Raw genomic sequence first — 16,742 nt, forward strand, 5'->3', positions numbered from 1 at the left:
TATGAGCCGATAACCAGGACAACATTTCTGATTTTCTACTATTGGAAGTTGGAACTTTTTCAATTTGTTTGTTGTGAAATGGAGCATTGTCAAGAATGATCACTGAGTTTTCTGGTAAATTTGGAATGAGTTGCTCTTGAAACCACGAAAAAAATTTAACACCATTCATGTCACCATGATAATCTCCAGCACTTGATTTAGAGAAAAAGACCAGCTTTGCACCTTCTACAAACCCGTTTTCACTACCGGCATGGACGAGAATGAACCGAGGACCTTTTCCAGTCGGAACTCGTAACCCTCCACAGCCCTCCGAGTCTAACCAGACTTTCGGTACAGTATGATGCGTATGAACGAAACTTTCATCCAAGTAAACAAATTGTCTTTGAGGTTCGTTTACGCGCAACCTCCTCACTTCGCGTATATATTTATGTCTCCAAACGACAATATCGCTTCTTTCAAGAAGCAGATTTCTGTTCTCAATAGAATGTTTTTTAAACCTAAAACCCAACTTGCGCAGTATTTGTCGTAATGCCCACTCAGAACCCTTGAAGTTAATGCTTTTCTTAAGTTCATACAATAATTTATTTACGGTCACGGCAATGCCTTCAGCATACATATTGTGAATTGTTCTTCGAACTACTGCTTCGTCGAAAGAATCTAAATTTGTTTGCCTTTTCTGGGTATTTGGTCTTGCTTTACCGGGTGTCACGACTGGTTGTCCTGTATTTAGACTTTTCTCCTTCTCTTTCACAATTCGCGACACGGATCTCTCACTGACACATGTTGCTCGGGAGGTTTCACGCACACTATTAGATTTATTATTGTTTGATGCAAAAAAGTTGTAAACATTAAAAACAATGTCTCTTGCATCACTATGCAACGGCTTGCCTTTCTTTATGGCACTATCACCCATTCTTATACACAAAATTTCAAACACAAGAACAAAACAAAAGGATTCACAACTCTTACCAGTCACCACATACTGTATAGCCCTACACAAAGAAAACACGCGCTTTCCAGTTCATTTCGTTTTTTTTTTTTTTTTTGTGTGTGTGTGTGTGTGTGTGTGTGTGTGTTTTTCCTGGAAGCACTGTTCCTGTGCCCTATCGGTAAATATTAGAATTTTCGAAGCTACATTCACAACCCCCACGCTCTGTTTCCGCGCGCAAGAAACACGTTCACATATCATCCTCTAATTCAAGAACTGTGATAGGTAAAAGCATAGGGCTTTCTTTAAAATAAACTTTGAACTTCCCTTTCCATTTCGTCCACTGCATGTTTGTGTCTATCTTCAACAGAACGGAAGTTTGTAGCATGTTGAAATCTGAATGTTGTTAGAACAGAATAAAAAACTAAGTGGCTATCATTTAAAATTATTTTCCACATACTTATAATATAAAATTCAAATATAAAATAATCATATTCTTCATGAAAGTTATATAAATTGAAAAGCAAAAAATGTAGCATTTACGTCTTCTCTAACTCCAGTTATCGTTATACAAAGATTACAAGTATATTTGTCAGAAATTAATCTCCCATTTCTGTTCATTTGCTTTCGCTTTCCTGTTGTAGAGAACACTGCTTGCTGTTAAGGTGGTATTTGTGTTCGCGCATTTTCTCTTTCCTGAGATTGGACGTTGAATTGAACGAAGCGTCTGTTTTAACCAGTGGGACTGCATTTGAGCAATAGCGGTGTCTACGTTACTGCCAAGATAATTCTCGGGCATTGTAGTTTTCGTTGTGAAGAAATTTACATTCGATTCAGTCTTTCGCAACGAGCTGTCTTCGATTCCCGATGGGTCACCCTGAATGAGTTTCCTTATTCACACCAGGCAAATTCCAGGGTGGTACCTCACATAGGTCCCAGGCTGCTTTCCTTTCTTCCCCAATCCTTTTTCCCTTCCCTTTCCCTAGATAGTGTGCTTGGCGAGGGACGTCATACCTCAAACGCGGCCTTAGATACCAAGAGCCCAGAAATCTAAATCCTAAATCAATCCTGTGCAAAATTAGAAATTCCATCGACAATAAAACGATAAAATTCAAGGAAGTTTTACATACTGAAGTGGGTTTATCTACTTCAGTAATATTTTTCACAATTATTTCAGAACTGATTATAAATATATCTAGGTAAAAGTTTCTTGGCACGTGACAAGTCTTCCATGGTAAATACGCGTGGCTTTCATAGTGTGTTGGTTAGAAGACTGCTAAGAAAGAGACGTGAGAAATAATATGAAGCAAGATTGAGTAACAACAGTCTTGATTGGTTGATTGAATTGAAGTTTAGCGTCCTTTTCAGCATCTAGGCTATATGAAACATGGCCTAAATTGTAACTCTCTGACGTACAAAGGACAAAAGAGACATACTTGTCCCTTTCATATTTTACCTTTTTCTTTTCCCTGAGTGTAGTATTACCGTTAAGATAGATTGGACGTATGTCAGTTTTTAATTAAAATAGAAAATGTTCCAAATTTAACAGCTTTGATCTTTTATATTTATTATTCGTTATATATATATATATATATATATATATATATATATATATACCTGAAAAACGTGGGATCTGGAATCAAATCCGTGAGAGGTCTTAATAATCGTGATCGGATTAGTTTAGCAAAAAATCACTGCCGGATAATTTATGAGTTCTGCAAGCCGCAATAAGCAGTAATCTGTTGTTTATTGCAATGTGTAAGCGATAATATCAAGTGAAGATACAAACTACCGTCGCGACCAACCACTGAAGAAAGAAAAAAATAATAATAATAAAATGTGTATGTATTCTCTGGAGTAACGAGATGCTTTTATTTTGTGAATGTGAACATTTAATTTCCATACTCCTATCCTTACCTAAGTACAGTTTCTTACCTTAGTCTTGTAAATGCTGACAGTTGTCAGCGAAAATTCGACGGATAATATTTTTTTGAACGATCTGTAATGTTTAGAGGAGCAAACATGAGAACCTTTGCGTTTATTGAGCTTCACTTTTGTCTTTCGTCTTCACGACTCATCGCATCGACATCACACACATTCCTGTCGCTGATTGATGTTGCTGGTCTGCCACTTCTGTCATCATCTGTCACAGTTCTGTTACTTGCGAATACGGTGCACCACACATACACTTGTTTCTTCGACGTAACACACTCTATAAACCTCCACCAATTCTTCATGAATGTCAGGTGGTTTCTGTCTCTTGGCCCTAAAAAATCGAATAATACCGCGCACCTCTTTTACGAGGGCGACTATTTATATTTTGAGCCTTGCAACACTGATTGTAATTAGGCGCCATTTTTCGTTTGCATAGAAACGTTTGACATTGTTGACCATAACGTACTTCAAATGTTTTGTCAATAGCTTTATTTGTGTTGTCTACGCAGGCTTGAAGATTGCGTGACAACAGAAAAATAGAATTAACTCGTGGAATTTTTCGTGCGATGATTTATTACGATTTTCGACGTGGATTATCAAGACAAGGGTGCATCGATCAACTTACTTCCACATTAGGCGATGAAGCCCCAACCTTTGCCGCTGTAAAACGCTGGTAAAACGATTTTACTCATGGTCGCCATTCGCTCACTGGTGAAATTCGCCAAGGTCGTCCAAAATCAGTTGTTATTCAAGAAAACATTGATGCCGTGCAAAACCTAATAATGCAAGATCGTCATGTGACATACTGTGAGATTGAGGCAACCCTAGACTAGAGACCTGCACGGGCCGGGCTTGGGCGGGCTGACTCTGTTATTTCCTTGGACCGGGCCGGGCTTGGGTGGGCCGACACTGATTTCTCTTCAGGTCGGGCCGGGCTAGGGCCGATTAATTGCAATTCTTTAAATAATTATTGGCTTTCTTTAAACGATAATTAGAATAGAGGCAAACGTTGATGAAGTGTGCCCGTGAAAAATGTTACAAAATGAAACTTTTAAACTTTATCGGGCCCGGGCCGGGCTTGGGCCAAGAATTTAAAAAAAAAACTTATCGGGCCGGGCCGGGCCGGGCCTAGGTACATTCGGGCTGGATTGGGCTCAGGCCGAAAAATTCGGCCCGTGCAGGTCTCTACCCTAGACATTAGTTCCACCAGCATATATAAAATATTACGTGATCATTTAGCTGTGATAAAGGTTTGTTCTCGTTGGATCCCACATAATTTGACAAAAACAAAAAAGAAGTTCTCGTTGATTGGTGCACACAAATGCTTAATAAATACAATGGCGGCGCTTCAAAAGATGTATATAAGATTGTAACAGGTGACGAATCATGGATATATGCATATGAGCCGGAACTTAAACAGCAGTCGACTGTATGGATGTTTCAAGATGAATCAAATCGAAGAAAAGTTGTTCGAGCTCGAAGTACATCGGAACATTTTTTTTGGGGGGGGGGACTGGTCATGTGGCAACTGTGCCTTTAGAGAAACGTAGAACGGTCAACTCTGTATGGTACACATCAGTTTGTTTACCGGAGGTCTTTGGTCAAATACGGGAAACAAACAAGCGCCGTCGGATCATTCTTCATCAAGACAATGCGAGCTCTCACACATCTCGTCTAGCAACCGACTATTTGAATACTCAAAAAATCAAATTGGGTCATCCGCCGTACAGTCCTGATTTGGCACCCGATGACTACTTCTTGTTCCCGAACGTCAAGAATAAATTGCGTGGACAACAATTTTCGTCGGCGGAAGAAGCCGTTGATGCGTTCAAAAACCATATTATGGAGGTGTCTCAAAAAGATTGAAAAAAAAAGCTTTGACAAATGGTTGGAACGAATGCAAAAGTGTATTGATCATAAAGGAAAATATTTCGAAAAACAATAAATCAATTGACAAATTACTGTTTCCATTGTTAGACTCAAAATATAAATAGCGACCCTCGTGGTAATATTCAAGTCGATGCGTCATGTTTGTTTCTCAAAGGATCAAACGGTTTGACGTAGCAGACTTCCGTAATCGTAAGACCGCTCGCCTTGGTATCTGCAACATAGAAAAATAATAATTAACCACAGAAAAAGTTCTGAGTTTAGAGACACATTATTGTTTGATAAACTTATAAACAATAATGGTATGATATATATATAAAATATCAGAAAACTAACAAGTGCGTGGTTAAAAAATAAGATGTTTTTCAAAACATTAACGTGAATTTTTAGGTTCAAGTTCTTGATTGAGTAAGGCTTATTTTCATAATTTACTTTCACTAAAGACATTTTTCACTCCAGTTGATAGGTTATTTTGGTAAAATCAAGAATTAATATAAGGAAAATGTTTCTTAAGATACAATAATATGTTACAGTACTCATGACAACTGGAAATATTTCTCTTTGGGGTCAAGCGATCAACGCGCGTTCTTTCTATACGCTAGGTCTCTAGTTCTGTTGAAGTGCTTGCTTTGGATACAAACCCGAATAGGAATTGGGATTCCACTGTTAGCAATTGGTCATTCCGGTATGGCTTCGATGCTGAAAAGAAATGTTAAAATCCAATCACTATCAGTTGAAAATGCATATATCAGAATACTCTAATGCTGATCAAAATGCTTCTTATGCATATCATTTTATGAAGAAATGCTTCCTGCGATTAATGCATATACATATTTTACTTACGTATTACACTTTTCTTTGTGTTCCTTTTTTAGATCAATCGTATTACAAGAATGGAATCGAAAATGACTTGTGCACAGCATAGCTTAAACTGCCGCACTTTTATACTTCATACATTGTTTCATGCACTTTCTGATATTGTTTGAGTATGTAAATGATATATTAAATGTTATATATTAAGAAATAACAGTCAGGTATCACTTTCCGTTTCTTCCTCGCGTTTTTCGTAATTTATAAGAAAATCACTTTTAGGTTATTGAGGGTGTTAAGAGCATCGCAAATGTTACCAAGGTTAATTTAACAATTTTCGGGTAAATTATTGAGTTTTTATTATACTAATCCTCTGAGTAACTCATAAGAATGATCATCATAAATGGTTTTATTAAGAAACAATATCACACATGAATAATACAATATTTCTTCCATGGCTCGTCATACCGCGTGGTTTGGAACTGTAATTAAAAAGAAAGAAAAAAGCATAATGAACACTTTGAAGAGGCATGTTAGAAGAATTTTTTCCCTTCCAAATTTAAAAGACCAATTTCCGTCTTTACGTTACTTTCTGTACCAAAATCCCATCTGATAAAGGCGATCCTGAGTTGCTGACATATAATTAATCAAACCAAGAATCGACATGTGAATTCGTGTATATTTACGTAGTTGAAACAAATGTTCCATGTGTTTTAATAAATTTAAGTAAAATGTGTATACTTTTGTTTTTCTTAATTAAGTAACTAGCTGAGGAAGTGTGGCCACGGCAGAATAAGATTCTGGCTTTACTTCATTATATAAAAGAAGGCGCTGACATTCATCCATTTGATAAAGGATTCGTGTTTACAGTCTCCCTACGAGAATTTCAAGAACACGGATTGAAGACCATGTATGGTAAGTATTTGACAGTACCTGAAGGATAGATGAGTAAATAATCCCTCGCAGTAAAGTTTATGTGCAATTAATACTGAACTTACTGATTACTTTGTTTTCAGTCTATAATCAATTTTTTGTTATCCAAGGTTACCGATATATTAAGGCCTTAACCCTTAACCCTAAGATCAGAACACTGCTTCTCTTGCAAATTACAAGTCACTGTACATCATTTAAGATACCTTTGATTCTCCTTCCAACAGTATTCATCTGTCTTAAGTTTGATACATGTCATGAGAAATCGAGGCCGATTCGGTTACTAATCGTCTTTGCTTGCTTATTTCAAAACCATTAATATTTGTAAATAAATAAAACCGCTTGCATCATGGCTTTTAACAGACATTAAATTTAATCTTCTAACTACATCCCAAGAATTGGGCATGACTCCACTTAAAATAGTTTTCGGTATCATTTCAACGATTTTACTATCCCCTATATCGCAGTTCTGCTGAAAGCTAAAAACCTTGAATCTGAACATAATAATAAATAAATTAAAATCAGGACACGTATAAAGGTATCAACAAATTTAAGAAAGGCTATCAGTCTCACGCTTATATTTGAAGAAAGAGGACGGAATAAATTTCTCTGATAACGGATAGTATTTTGAATAGATGGAAATTTATTTGATAATTTGGTCAACATGTAGCCGAGAAATAGTCTTCATGGAGAAAGTAAAATGCGTATCGTATATATTAGAGTCTAACCAAACAGAAGTAGAAATTGCTATTAAGAAATTAAGAAACACAAATCTCCGGTTATAGATGAAATTCCTCCGGTTGTAGAGTTAATTTTATCTAGAGAGGGACAATTGTGGAACGAGATACAGAAACTCATTTACCTAATCTGGAACAAGGAAGAATTACCAGATGAGTGGAAAGAATCATTGTTCCAGTTCACAAGAAAGGCGACAAAACTGATTGTAATAATTATAGAGGCATTACTCTTTTGTCAATATTTTATAAAATCCTCTCAAATATTCTGTTAGCAATATTAACCCTATACGCAGATGAAATTATTAAAGATTATCAGTGCGGATTTGGGCGAAATCGATCAACTATCGACCAGATATTTACCATATCAAATACTCGAAAACAATGGGAATACAATAAACGTTTATGCCAATTGATTTCAGAAAGACCTGCGACTCGGTTAGGAAGGAAACATTGTACAACGTTCTCACAGAATTTGGTATACCGAAAAAGCTAGTAATATTTATTAAAATTATTCAAGTAAATCCCAAGGTAAAGTCCGCGTAGAAAAATACTTGTCCACGAGCCTTCACTTCGAGAATAGTTTGAAATAGGGAGGTGCATTGTCGTCAGTATTATTCAGTTCTGTTCTGGAACACGCTATACGGAAAATGAAAGATAGCAACCAGGGTATAGAATTGAGTAGTACTCACCAAGCTAGGGCTTATGCTAATGATTTAAATCTCATAGGAAATGTTAAGATGACAATAGAAAGAAGTGCAGAGGTTCTATTAAACGCATACAAGAACATGGGTTTAAAAGTAAATGCAGAAAAAAACTTAAATACATGGAAACTCGCCGTGACCATGATACTGTAACTTATTGATACATTAAAGGATCAAATAATACTTTCGACAAAGGGCATATTTTCAGATATCTAGGATTAACATTATCAAACCGAAACTGTATCGATAAAGAAATCAAATTTCAACTGAAAGAGGGAATTTGTGTTATTATTCAGTCCAAACTATCTTGTCTTTGCGAAAGCATTTAAAGCTTAAAATGTATAGGACGACAATTATGTCTGCTGTGCTGTATGGTTGCGAAACATGTTCACTTACTTTGAGGAAAGAACGCAGACGGAAAATATTTGAGAATAGAATCCTGAGAAGAATATTCGAACGCAATAGGGACGGGAATGGCGGAAACTGCATAACGAGGAACTACATAATAAATACCGTTTACCTAACATTATTTGAATCATAAAGTTTAGGAGGCCCAGGTGGGCAGGTCATGTAGCTAAAATGGAAGAAAAGGGAACGCTTTTAAAATTTTAGTTGGAAATTCGGTCGGGTAAATACCATTAGGAAAACTTAGATGCAGATGGAAGAACAATATTAAGGTGGATCCCGCAGAAGTAGGAACAAAGTAGCAACTGGATCCAGTTTGCTAAGGACAAGAGCCAATGGAAAGCTTTTGTGAATGGGGCATTAAATCTCAAGGTTCCATAGGCCATACAGTTAAGCTAGCTGCTTTATTACCGACCTACCCATCCCATCAATTTCATCTTCCTCCAGTCAACTGAATCCACTTCTAGCCTGGCAATATCACCACATGAGCAGATAAGTCTTGATTCCAATATAACGCTCACGCGGACGTTTCACAATATTTCCTGTGCTATAAATTATACTTTCTAATTCTTCCGCTCCATATCATTAAGTTCGAAAGTTCTTACAGCTCTTCATTAGTGGTACTCCAACGAGAAAGCAGGAGCTCCAGAATTGGCCGTAGGCATTCAGTAAGTTTGAGGTCGAGGATTGGGGTGGGGGGAGCTGAGGTGTTGTAGTTAATGTTACCTAGGAATATTCATAAAATAATGCCTCAGCTCCAGCAATATGAATTCTCTCATTGTCATCGTTGAAATTTACAGTAATGCATATTGTAAACGTAATTACTGGATCTACGGATTACAAGAAAATTGCGGCCCACGATGTCACAGCCTACGCCATAAATAAATACAGCTGTTGTTAGAAATAAAGTGAAAGAAGACTCATCGGACTATATTACGTGTTTCCAGTCATCAGCATTCTACCTTGTGTGTTGGCATCATTTTCTTCATGCTAAAGTGTTGTTGACTATGATCAGCGTGCTGCGGATGTTTAGGTTATGCAATTCGCGTTGGACTATGATTGTTGCATAGGTTGTTCCAGGCGTTTATCTGCAGTCACAGTTGCCACATTCACTCTGTGGACGGTCCTCGCTGACAATGCTCTTTAAACCTCAGCAATGACGTCTCACTGAAGCTTCTCCGTTCGCCCTTTAGGGAGGGCGCGGTGGCTTAGTGGTAGAGCGTTCACCTCCTGTGCTTGGGGTCCCTGGTTCGATCCCAGCTCGCGCCGTGTAGACTTTGTGGTGGACAAACACCGTGCTCGTGGGTTTTCTTGGGGTTCTCCCGTTTCCTCCCACTTTCTTCATTCCACCATTTCACTCATCTCTCATCATCACCGCTTCCTTTAGCCTAAGCAGCATAACCGTGGGACGTAAAACTTAAAAGATTTCATTTCATTTCCGTTCGCCCTTACGTTTCGCCAATATTGTTTTGACATAAGTTGTGTGGCCATTATTAACTTGGACAGTTTCTCGCGACATATTTAACATCCAGCCATCTTAGATATGAGGCCAATCCCAAAAGTAAGGAGTAAGGCCTCCATTTTTTTATTTTTTTTTTTTTATTATTATTATTAAGAAATACAAGGAAACGTTTGTTTTCAATCATGTTTACATCATTTTAAAGCTTATACATTTAGCTATTTTCTACATAACCGTTTTGATCGATGCATTTTTGTTGCTGCGGCAGTTTTTATATCCCTATGTCATACCAGTTGGTCGCCATTTGTTTGAGGAAGCGTTGAACCATATCGTTCACCTCGTCATCGTTATTGAAGCACGTTCCGGCCAAATGTTCTTTCAACATAGAAAACAGGTGCTAGTCACTGATTTGTTCAACCTTCGGGGCTGTATTGTTGTCACTACACTGAAACATAATGAGTTCTATACCAATGGTTCTAATAATTCATGAAACGTATTATTATATGTATTATTTGAACACACAAATTATATCGATACAGAACAAAACTAAATGCTCTGCAGAATGTCCTAAATTTCAAAAAACACAGAACAGTGAATACATGTTGATTGTTCGTGTGTGTGCGCATCCAGCCACAATCATCTTGCACACCACACTGCCTTTGTTCTCTTCTTCTTACAGTGTTGCTAATCTTCGAATGCGAACACTAGTTACACAATAAATAAATAAAAAAAAATTCCCAACATACTTTCCTCTTTTGATTAGTTACAACCAACAAATAAGGAAATATGATACAATATTATATCGAACCAACGTGGTTGTTAAACGTTTATTAGTTCCAGAGTTTGTTCCGATTTTCTCCACTCTTACAAGTCAATCTTGTCCCTTGTAGACTTTGTAGACTACTCCCAACTGCCATGATAGGTGAAGATTACCTTCTTGCACTAACACTATAGTATTTGGTTGCATGTTCTCTGATGTCTCCTTCCATTTATTCTGTTGTTGCAATCGATGATGATAAACTGTAGATCAACGTTTCTATATGTATTGTTGCATCGATTGGATGAGTTGTTACTTAGAAAAAATAAGTTTCTTTAACATCTACTAAATCTGGTTCACGGAAACTCATCAACGATGAACCAATACGAAAATAGGGCTAAGATAGCTAGGGTCAGTAGGTTCACTCGACAAAATAATGGTAGGTCTAGTACTCAATTCTTCATATGTGAATGCAGTATTTTCAATTATTCGCTGTTATATATTTCTTTACCTAATTGTAACACTTGCATCATTACTTACTAATAATATTTAATGAGCAAGCTAGCGTTGTTTGCTATTTGTTTATTTCACAACGCAAACATACGTAATCTTTTAATAACAACTTTCTTTCAAAATATAATCACTATTCTATAAACTTTCTAAATTCTACTACTTTTTTAGATGAGAGCATGTGTGCAAAACCATAACTCTTTCTGCTCTCAACATCTAACACTCGCTTCAGATGATATTTCATTGATTTGACGACACTTTCCCAAAAACTACCAGAATGTGGAGACCTCGGAGGAATAAAGTATCGAACGATGGCTTCTGATGCAGCAATTCATTAACAGAATCCTGAAACCTTTCTGAAGTGGATAACTTGTACAATTAATTCAATTCATGATTTGCTTCGACGGAACTGGATTCATTAGCTCTGAAAATATACAGGGGGTCTGTTGGTGACGAAAGTCATGAAAAAGTCACGAAATCAGAAAACGGTCATGAAAGTCAAGAAATTTAGCTTTTGGGTCACTTTTTATTATTATTATTGTCTGTACAAATATAAGTACATACTGGAAAATTTTGTTCTATAAAACGTCAAAATTCACCACCTAAAATGTCTATGGTCGGATTTAGACGCTATCAAATCGCAAGCAAAGCACGCTTCTATCGCGTGCATGAAAATTCGGCCCAAGTCGCACCCAAATTCGCTCTTGAAAATGTTTCTAAATTTAATGGTTTCGTAAAGAAAATGTCACGAAATTTCATTTTGCAATTTTAGTAGACACCCTGATATATGAACACTTCCCCTTCGAGATACAAGTCTTCTAAGTGCTGCTGTGAATGCTGATGTAGTTAGATCTGTTACTAATTCAAAATTAAAAGCTTTAACTGTTCTGACATTACAGGTTTCAGTTTAAAACACGACAAACATTTGTACTGTATTTGTTTGATAACTTGTCTAGCACGTGGAATCCAATATTGTTCTCGATGAGATGCTAAGAATTTTTGTGTTACAGTATACATTAAACGCAAATGTTCTGTTGTAATGATTAGTGTAATTAAGTGAAGATTGATGTTTATTGGTATAGGATAAATTGGAATGTTCAAGTCTTCCTCCTACTTGCAAAAGTAAGTAAGTAAATAATGTACCAATATCTACCAACTATAGTTGAGTAATCTGGTAGGTTTTTCGGATGGCATGATCACATGAACTAGTTGCAGGGAAGTATAGTAAACACAAAGTGCTTATTAAGAAAATAACAACGTACAGCAAGAAGATAGCAATAGTTTATCTTTGTTGTAAACAAGATTACGTTGATATTCATTGTGTAGGTTTTAGTTGTCAAAGGTAAAATGTGCTGATATCTATGGGTGTGTGTTTTAAAGCAGTATTTGTAATGTTAAACGCATACGCATCTAGATTTGGAACAGAGAGGAAAGGGCGACGAGAGTTAGTACTCGTTTATATGGTAATGCTAACAAGGTTGAGAGGACTTCTCCGCAGAGAAATGTTTCAGCAATTTTGCTGTACTGTAACTTTTTTTTAAGTTTATTTATTTACTTTCCCGAGGAATTTTAATCTAATCATATTAATATTGCCTTGTAGTAGTTTGTTGAAGAGACGTGATAAAAAAAAAAAAGTACTTCCATTAGTGTTGGGGCATCCCTTTCTATATTTCATTTTAGCGTCGTCGTCTTAGGAACATTATCATTCATATTTCTTCATGGAAACGAAATGAAATATCTAGTTTTACGTCCCACGTTATGCTCTTTAACCTAAAGGAGACCGATGATTAATGAAAGTGAAATAATAACTGAAGTATTGATGGAATGAGAATGTAGAAATAAGTTAATTGTAATCGTACTACATTTGTATAATAGATAATGGTAAGCGTTCACTTATAGAACTTCATCATTTATGAACGGATCTTGTAGATATAATATTGCCAGCTGTAACTAACGTTTACTTTTAAGCGGGGTTTAATCACAGTGGAACAACTTTTAAGTGATGTTAAATCGCATGTGTAAATTATTATAATATTAACGCCGTTCAATATTTTAGTAATTAAGTGCGACTCGTCCATTACCTCGAATTGAAGTCCAGAATGTAATGTAAGAGGGCTATTTTACTTTTAAGGTGTATTCGACAGGTATATGACAAATTCAGTGCTCCAAATTGTTTTTCAATATTTGCATTTTCATAAAAGTAAGAAAAATGTATTGCATAAGCCATCGTTACAAATTAAAGGCCATAACGATGAAATCCCAAATATTACAGCCTACGACTCATGAACTATGATTGGGCTGGTAATTTTAGTGGAAGATGCGTGGCCAGCGCATCGGCTTCGTCACCGTTGACCGGATCTCCAGCCTCTTAATTGGACGGTGTTACGCATCAATTGACCAAAAACACGGTTCTGTGATACTGAAGGAAATAAAAGCATGTTCCCATTACGATCCAGTACTTGGCGCTTGATCAAATAGCTTTTCCTGAACGTTTAAAGAAATAGTAGCGTTTCAAACCATTTTTTTTAAACATTATTTACATTGTTTCCTACTCACTGATGTCTCGAAAATCACAAAATTGCGCTTGCTCAATTGATGCGTAACACCGTCCAATTACTCCTCAATTGTCTTTACGATGCTGGACCAAGTCGGGAAATTCCATTTCACCAGCGGAATATGTCGGGAACAAAGTACGCTAGTAATTTTACCTGCACTGCAGGACAGTGATGCTGGTAACAATAACATATATGCAAGGTGTGTCAAAAGTCCCCTGACATAGGCTAACTCTGTTATTAGAGTTACAAGAAAATGTAAGAGGGGAAATCGTCTCCAAATATAATGTTTTCAATCTAAAGTGAAGGAATTTTTAAAATCAAATGAGCCGTTGTGTATGCGCCCAATGTTAAATGAAAATGCAACGTTGTCATTAGAGGGGCTGGGGGAGAGGAGAGGGGGGCAGGAGGTGGATAAATTTTGTAAGAGTATGATGAATGATGGCATGTTTGAAATGATGGCTGGCCATCGATTCGTTGGTGTAAAAGACAGTAACTTCATTCACTTATGTTGTGGGTCCAGGTAAATGGCAACGTTGCATTTTCATTTAACATTGGGCGCATAAAGAGTATACAGCCCAAACGGCTCATCCACTTTAAAAAATTCCTTCACTTTAGATAGAAAACGTCATATTTGGGGACGGTTTCCCCTCTTACATTTTGTTGTAACTGATAATAACAGAGTTACCCTTTGTCAGAGAACCTTTGAGATACCCTGTATAGATGTGAATGGTGTGAAAACGTAATATATATATATATATATATATATATATTAATCCTATTATTCGTTTATCATCTTTTTGTCGGGAATAGAAACAATTCCCATATAAACTGAACATTCGTTAGATTCGAATAAACATGGATGCACACACAGCTGAAAATACTGACTACCTTAGCATGTTCCACGAAGTATCAGAAGAGTGTAATATCAGGAAATGTATCTGACTATACAGTTACTTGGACCTAGCTAGTTTCTTCTTGTGCCCTAAAATCAGTTCATGTAACAACTCACAAACAAAAATACCGTAATGAAAATGTGCATTGCTTAGTGTAAGTAGTCAGCTCTACTGCAAATAAGTGAAATTTCACATCACTGGATTTGAGCGACGAGATGAAATTGAGTGGATAGCTTCTCCATACTTCACATAGAGTATTGTTATATAGTTTTATTCAGATTGGATTATATCTTGACAGGGTTATCAACGTTATGAACTTAATTGTAACATTGTGGGAATTCTTGACATTGAAGCACATAAACTGCGCGATGTTAAGCTAAATTTACACGAAAGACATTTTATGTTCTCGACGAAGAGAGGGACGTAGTCAGTGACTTTTGACATCCCAAGTCTTGACAAACATGCGTGTTTTTTATTTTTATTTATTATGACAAATTTCAATATATCTAGATATAAAGTTTGAATTTTATTCGATGTTTACTACATGTTACAGGAGAGACACATCGTTTACTAATGCTAGTTTACTACCATATTGTTCGTGAAACAATAAACATAAATACTAAAATGCGTATTTAATGAGGTGATTCTAGATGTAGGATACCCTTTCCATATTTATTTAATTTTGAAGTTACTTTTGTTTCACTAATCTTTCTTTTGTGCAGGATAGATGTAGCAAAAAGTGAGAGTATACTGTGCAGTTTGAAAGAAGTCAGTGTTGCTGGCAAAGAAACCGGTGAGAATGAAATGATAATTAGAGAAAAAGATAAAGTCAGAGATAGTGGAATAGCTGACTGTACATCAACTCAGGGAGATATTAGTGTAAGTTATACCCCAAGCGCCAGATCCGGAGAGGGGGAAAGTGGTTGGTTGGACTCTTCAGCAAATTCAGATACTTGCCAGCAACCACCATCGGATAAACCTTCACGTCAAACAAAAAGTCATATTCGTGCAGGTGATAATATTATCATACTTGGAACATTAACTCTTATGAATGTAACTTTGCATGATTTTTTACTTTCCATTTACTCATTGGGCCTGTTCGATTGAAGTCACGAGCTTATTATTTGTCACTTACGCACTAAACTTAAATCAAGTTCAAACATTTATCGGGTTAAATATATTGATACACAAAGTGAAGGTTTTTTAAATTAACATCGGTATTTGACTGAAGAGAACTAATTCCACGTGCAGTGTTTTCAAATTAGCAAATTGTGAAGAAAAAAATTAGCGAAAGTGTGTTCTTAAGAATTCAGATTATTTTATTAATCTTGGAGAAAATTCGTTCAGTCTAGTTGCTAAAAAGCTCAAGATATGGAGGAAATTGTCACGTTATTTCGACATTTACTTGAAAATTTAGCGTCTTACACTGCTAATAGCATGTTGACGATTTTGAGAAGGCAGTGTCTTAACATTATGTTGCAAACTGTTAAAGAAGCTCGTGAAAAGTAAATAATAAACGTTTTTATTTGTTTCGTATAATTTTCTTGGTTACTAAGTGGTTGATTTTATTTCTTTTCGTGCAAGTTGTCCAGCCTCAAATCTTAGTGGGAACTTACGTAGTTCGGATTCCACGTTGGACTATAGCTCCACGTCGCACAATGCCTCGGTGATGAAAAGGGACGTTAAACCCCCCAAAAAAACAACGCCATAGTTTTCTTTTGTTTACATCTAAACTAAGGATGGTAAACCAAGTATTTTTCAAAGTTGCTGAACAATACATTTTTAACATGATAATGATCACAACAAATAAATGTGAAGATGGAGCCCTATCCAGAATGAACTCAAACAACTGCTGTACGATTCCTCCTGGAAGCGTGGAACGTAATTGATCAGATGTAAAGAGTTTTATCTCGAAATACGTCCTAATTTGATGTCCACGAGTAATTTCAGATCGCCTACTTTCAAGTTCGTTCAGAACGTTTAGAAACTATTTTTGCGTGTTGAATATGAAGCTTGTAAATGACTACGGTATATATTCATATTTTCGTGGCCCATAATTACATATCTTAAATTAACTTAGCTCCACTCGTTCGTATCATTTTTGCTTTTGGTAGTGTGTAGTATAGTAGTTAATTCTCTAACACTTTCTTCTTTTTTAATTATCATTCTTTATAAGTTGTATTTCTATTTTTGAGTTATTTTTTTTTACTAATTTAATTTTTAAGTTCTTTTGCA

At 36.3% G+C, this 16,742-nt stretch overlaps 2 protein-coding genes across 4 annotated transcripts in view; both read left to right on the plus strand.

The window, feature by feature from the left end:
- PIG-H (Phosphatidylinositol glycan anchor biosynthesis class H) overlaps positions 1–6,444 on the plus strand; it is a 68,829-nt gene extending 62,385 nt beyond the window's left edge. The window contains exon 4 of the mRNA XM_081731087.1: positions 6,322–6,444. Coding sequence (XP_081587213.1) covers positions 6,322–6,324 — 3 coding nt within the window. The 3' untranslated portion in view covers positions 6,325–6,444. The remainder of the gene's footprint in view (positions 1–6,321) is intronic.
- Positions 1–16,742, plus strand: part of LOC145664405 (uncharacterized) — a 65,225-nt gene that overhangs the window by 24,825 nt on the left and 23,658 nt on the right. Inside the window, exons 3-4 of one of the 3 annotated variants that reach the window (XM_081731083.1) lie at positions 6,329–6,475; positions 15,235–15,519. In XM_081731083.1, coding sequence (XP_081587209.1) covers positions 6,329–6,475; positions 15,235–15,519 — 432 coding nt within the window. Of the gene's footprint in view, positions 1–6,328; positions 6,476–15,229; positions 15,520–16,742 lie in introns of those variants that run through there. The other 2 variants (XM_081731085.1, XM_081731084.1) reach the window with 2 other exon arrangements.

Source organism: Thermobia domestica, chromosome 11, assembly GCF_964235325.1.
Source record: "Thermobia domestica chromosome 11, izTheDome1.hap1.1, whole genome shotgun sequence".
Taxonomy (NCBI): domain Eukaryota; kingdom Metazoa; phylum Arthropoda; class Insecta; order Zygentoma; family Lepismatidae; genus Thermobia; species Thermobia domestica.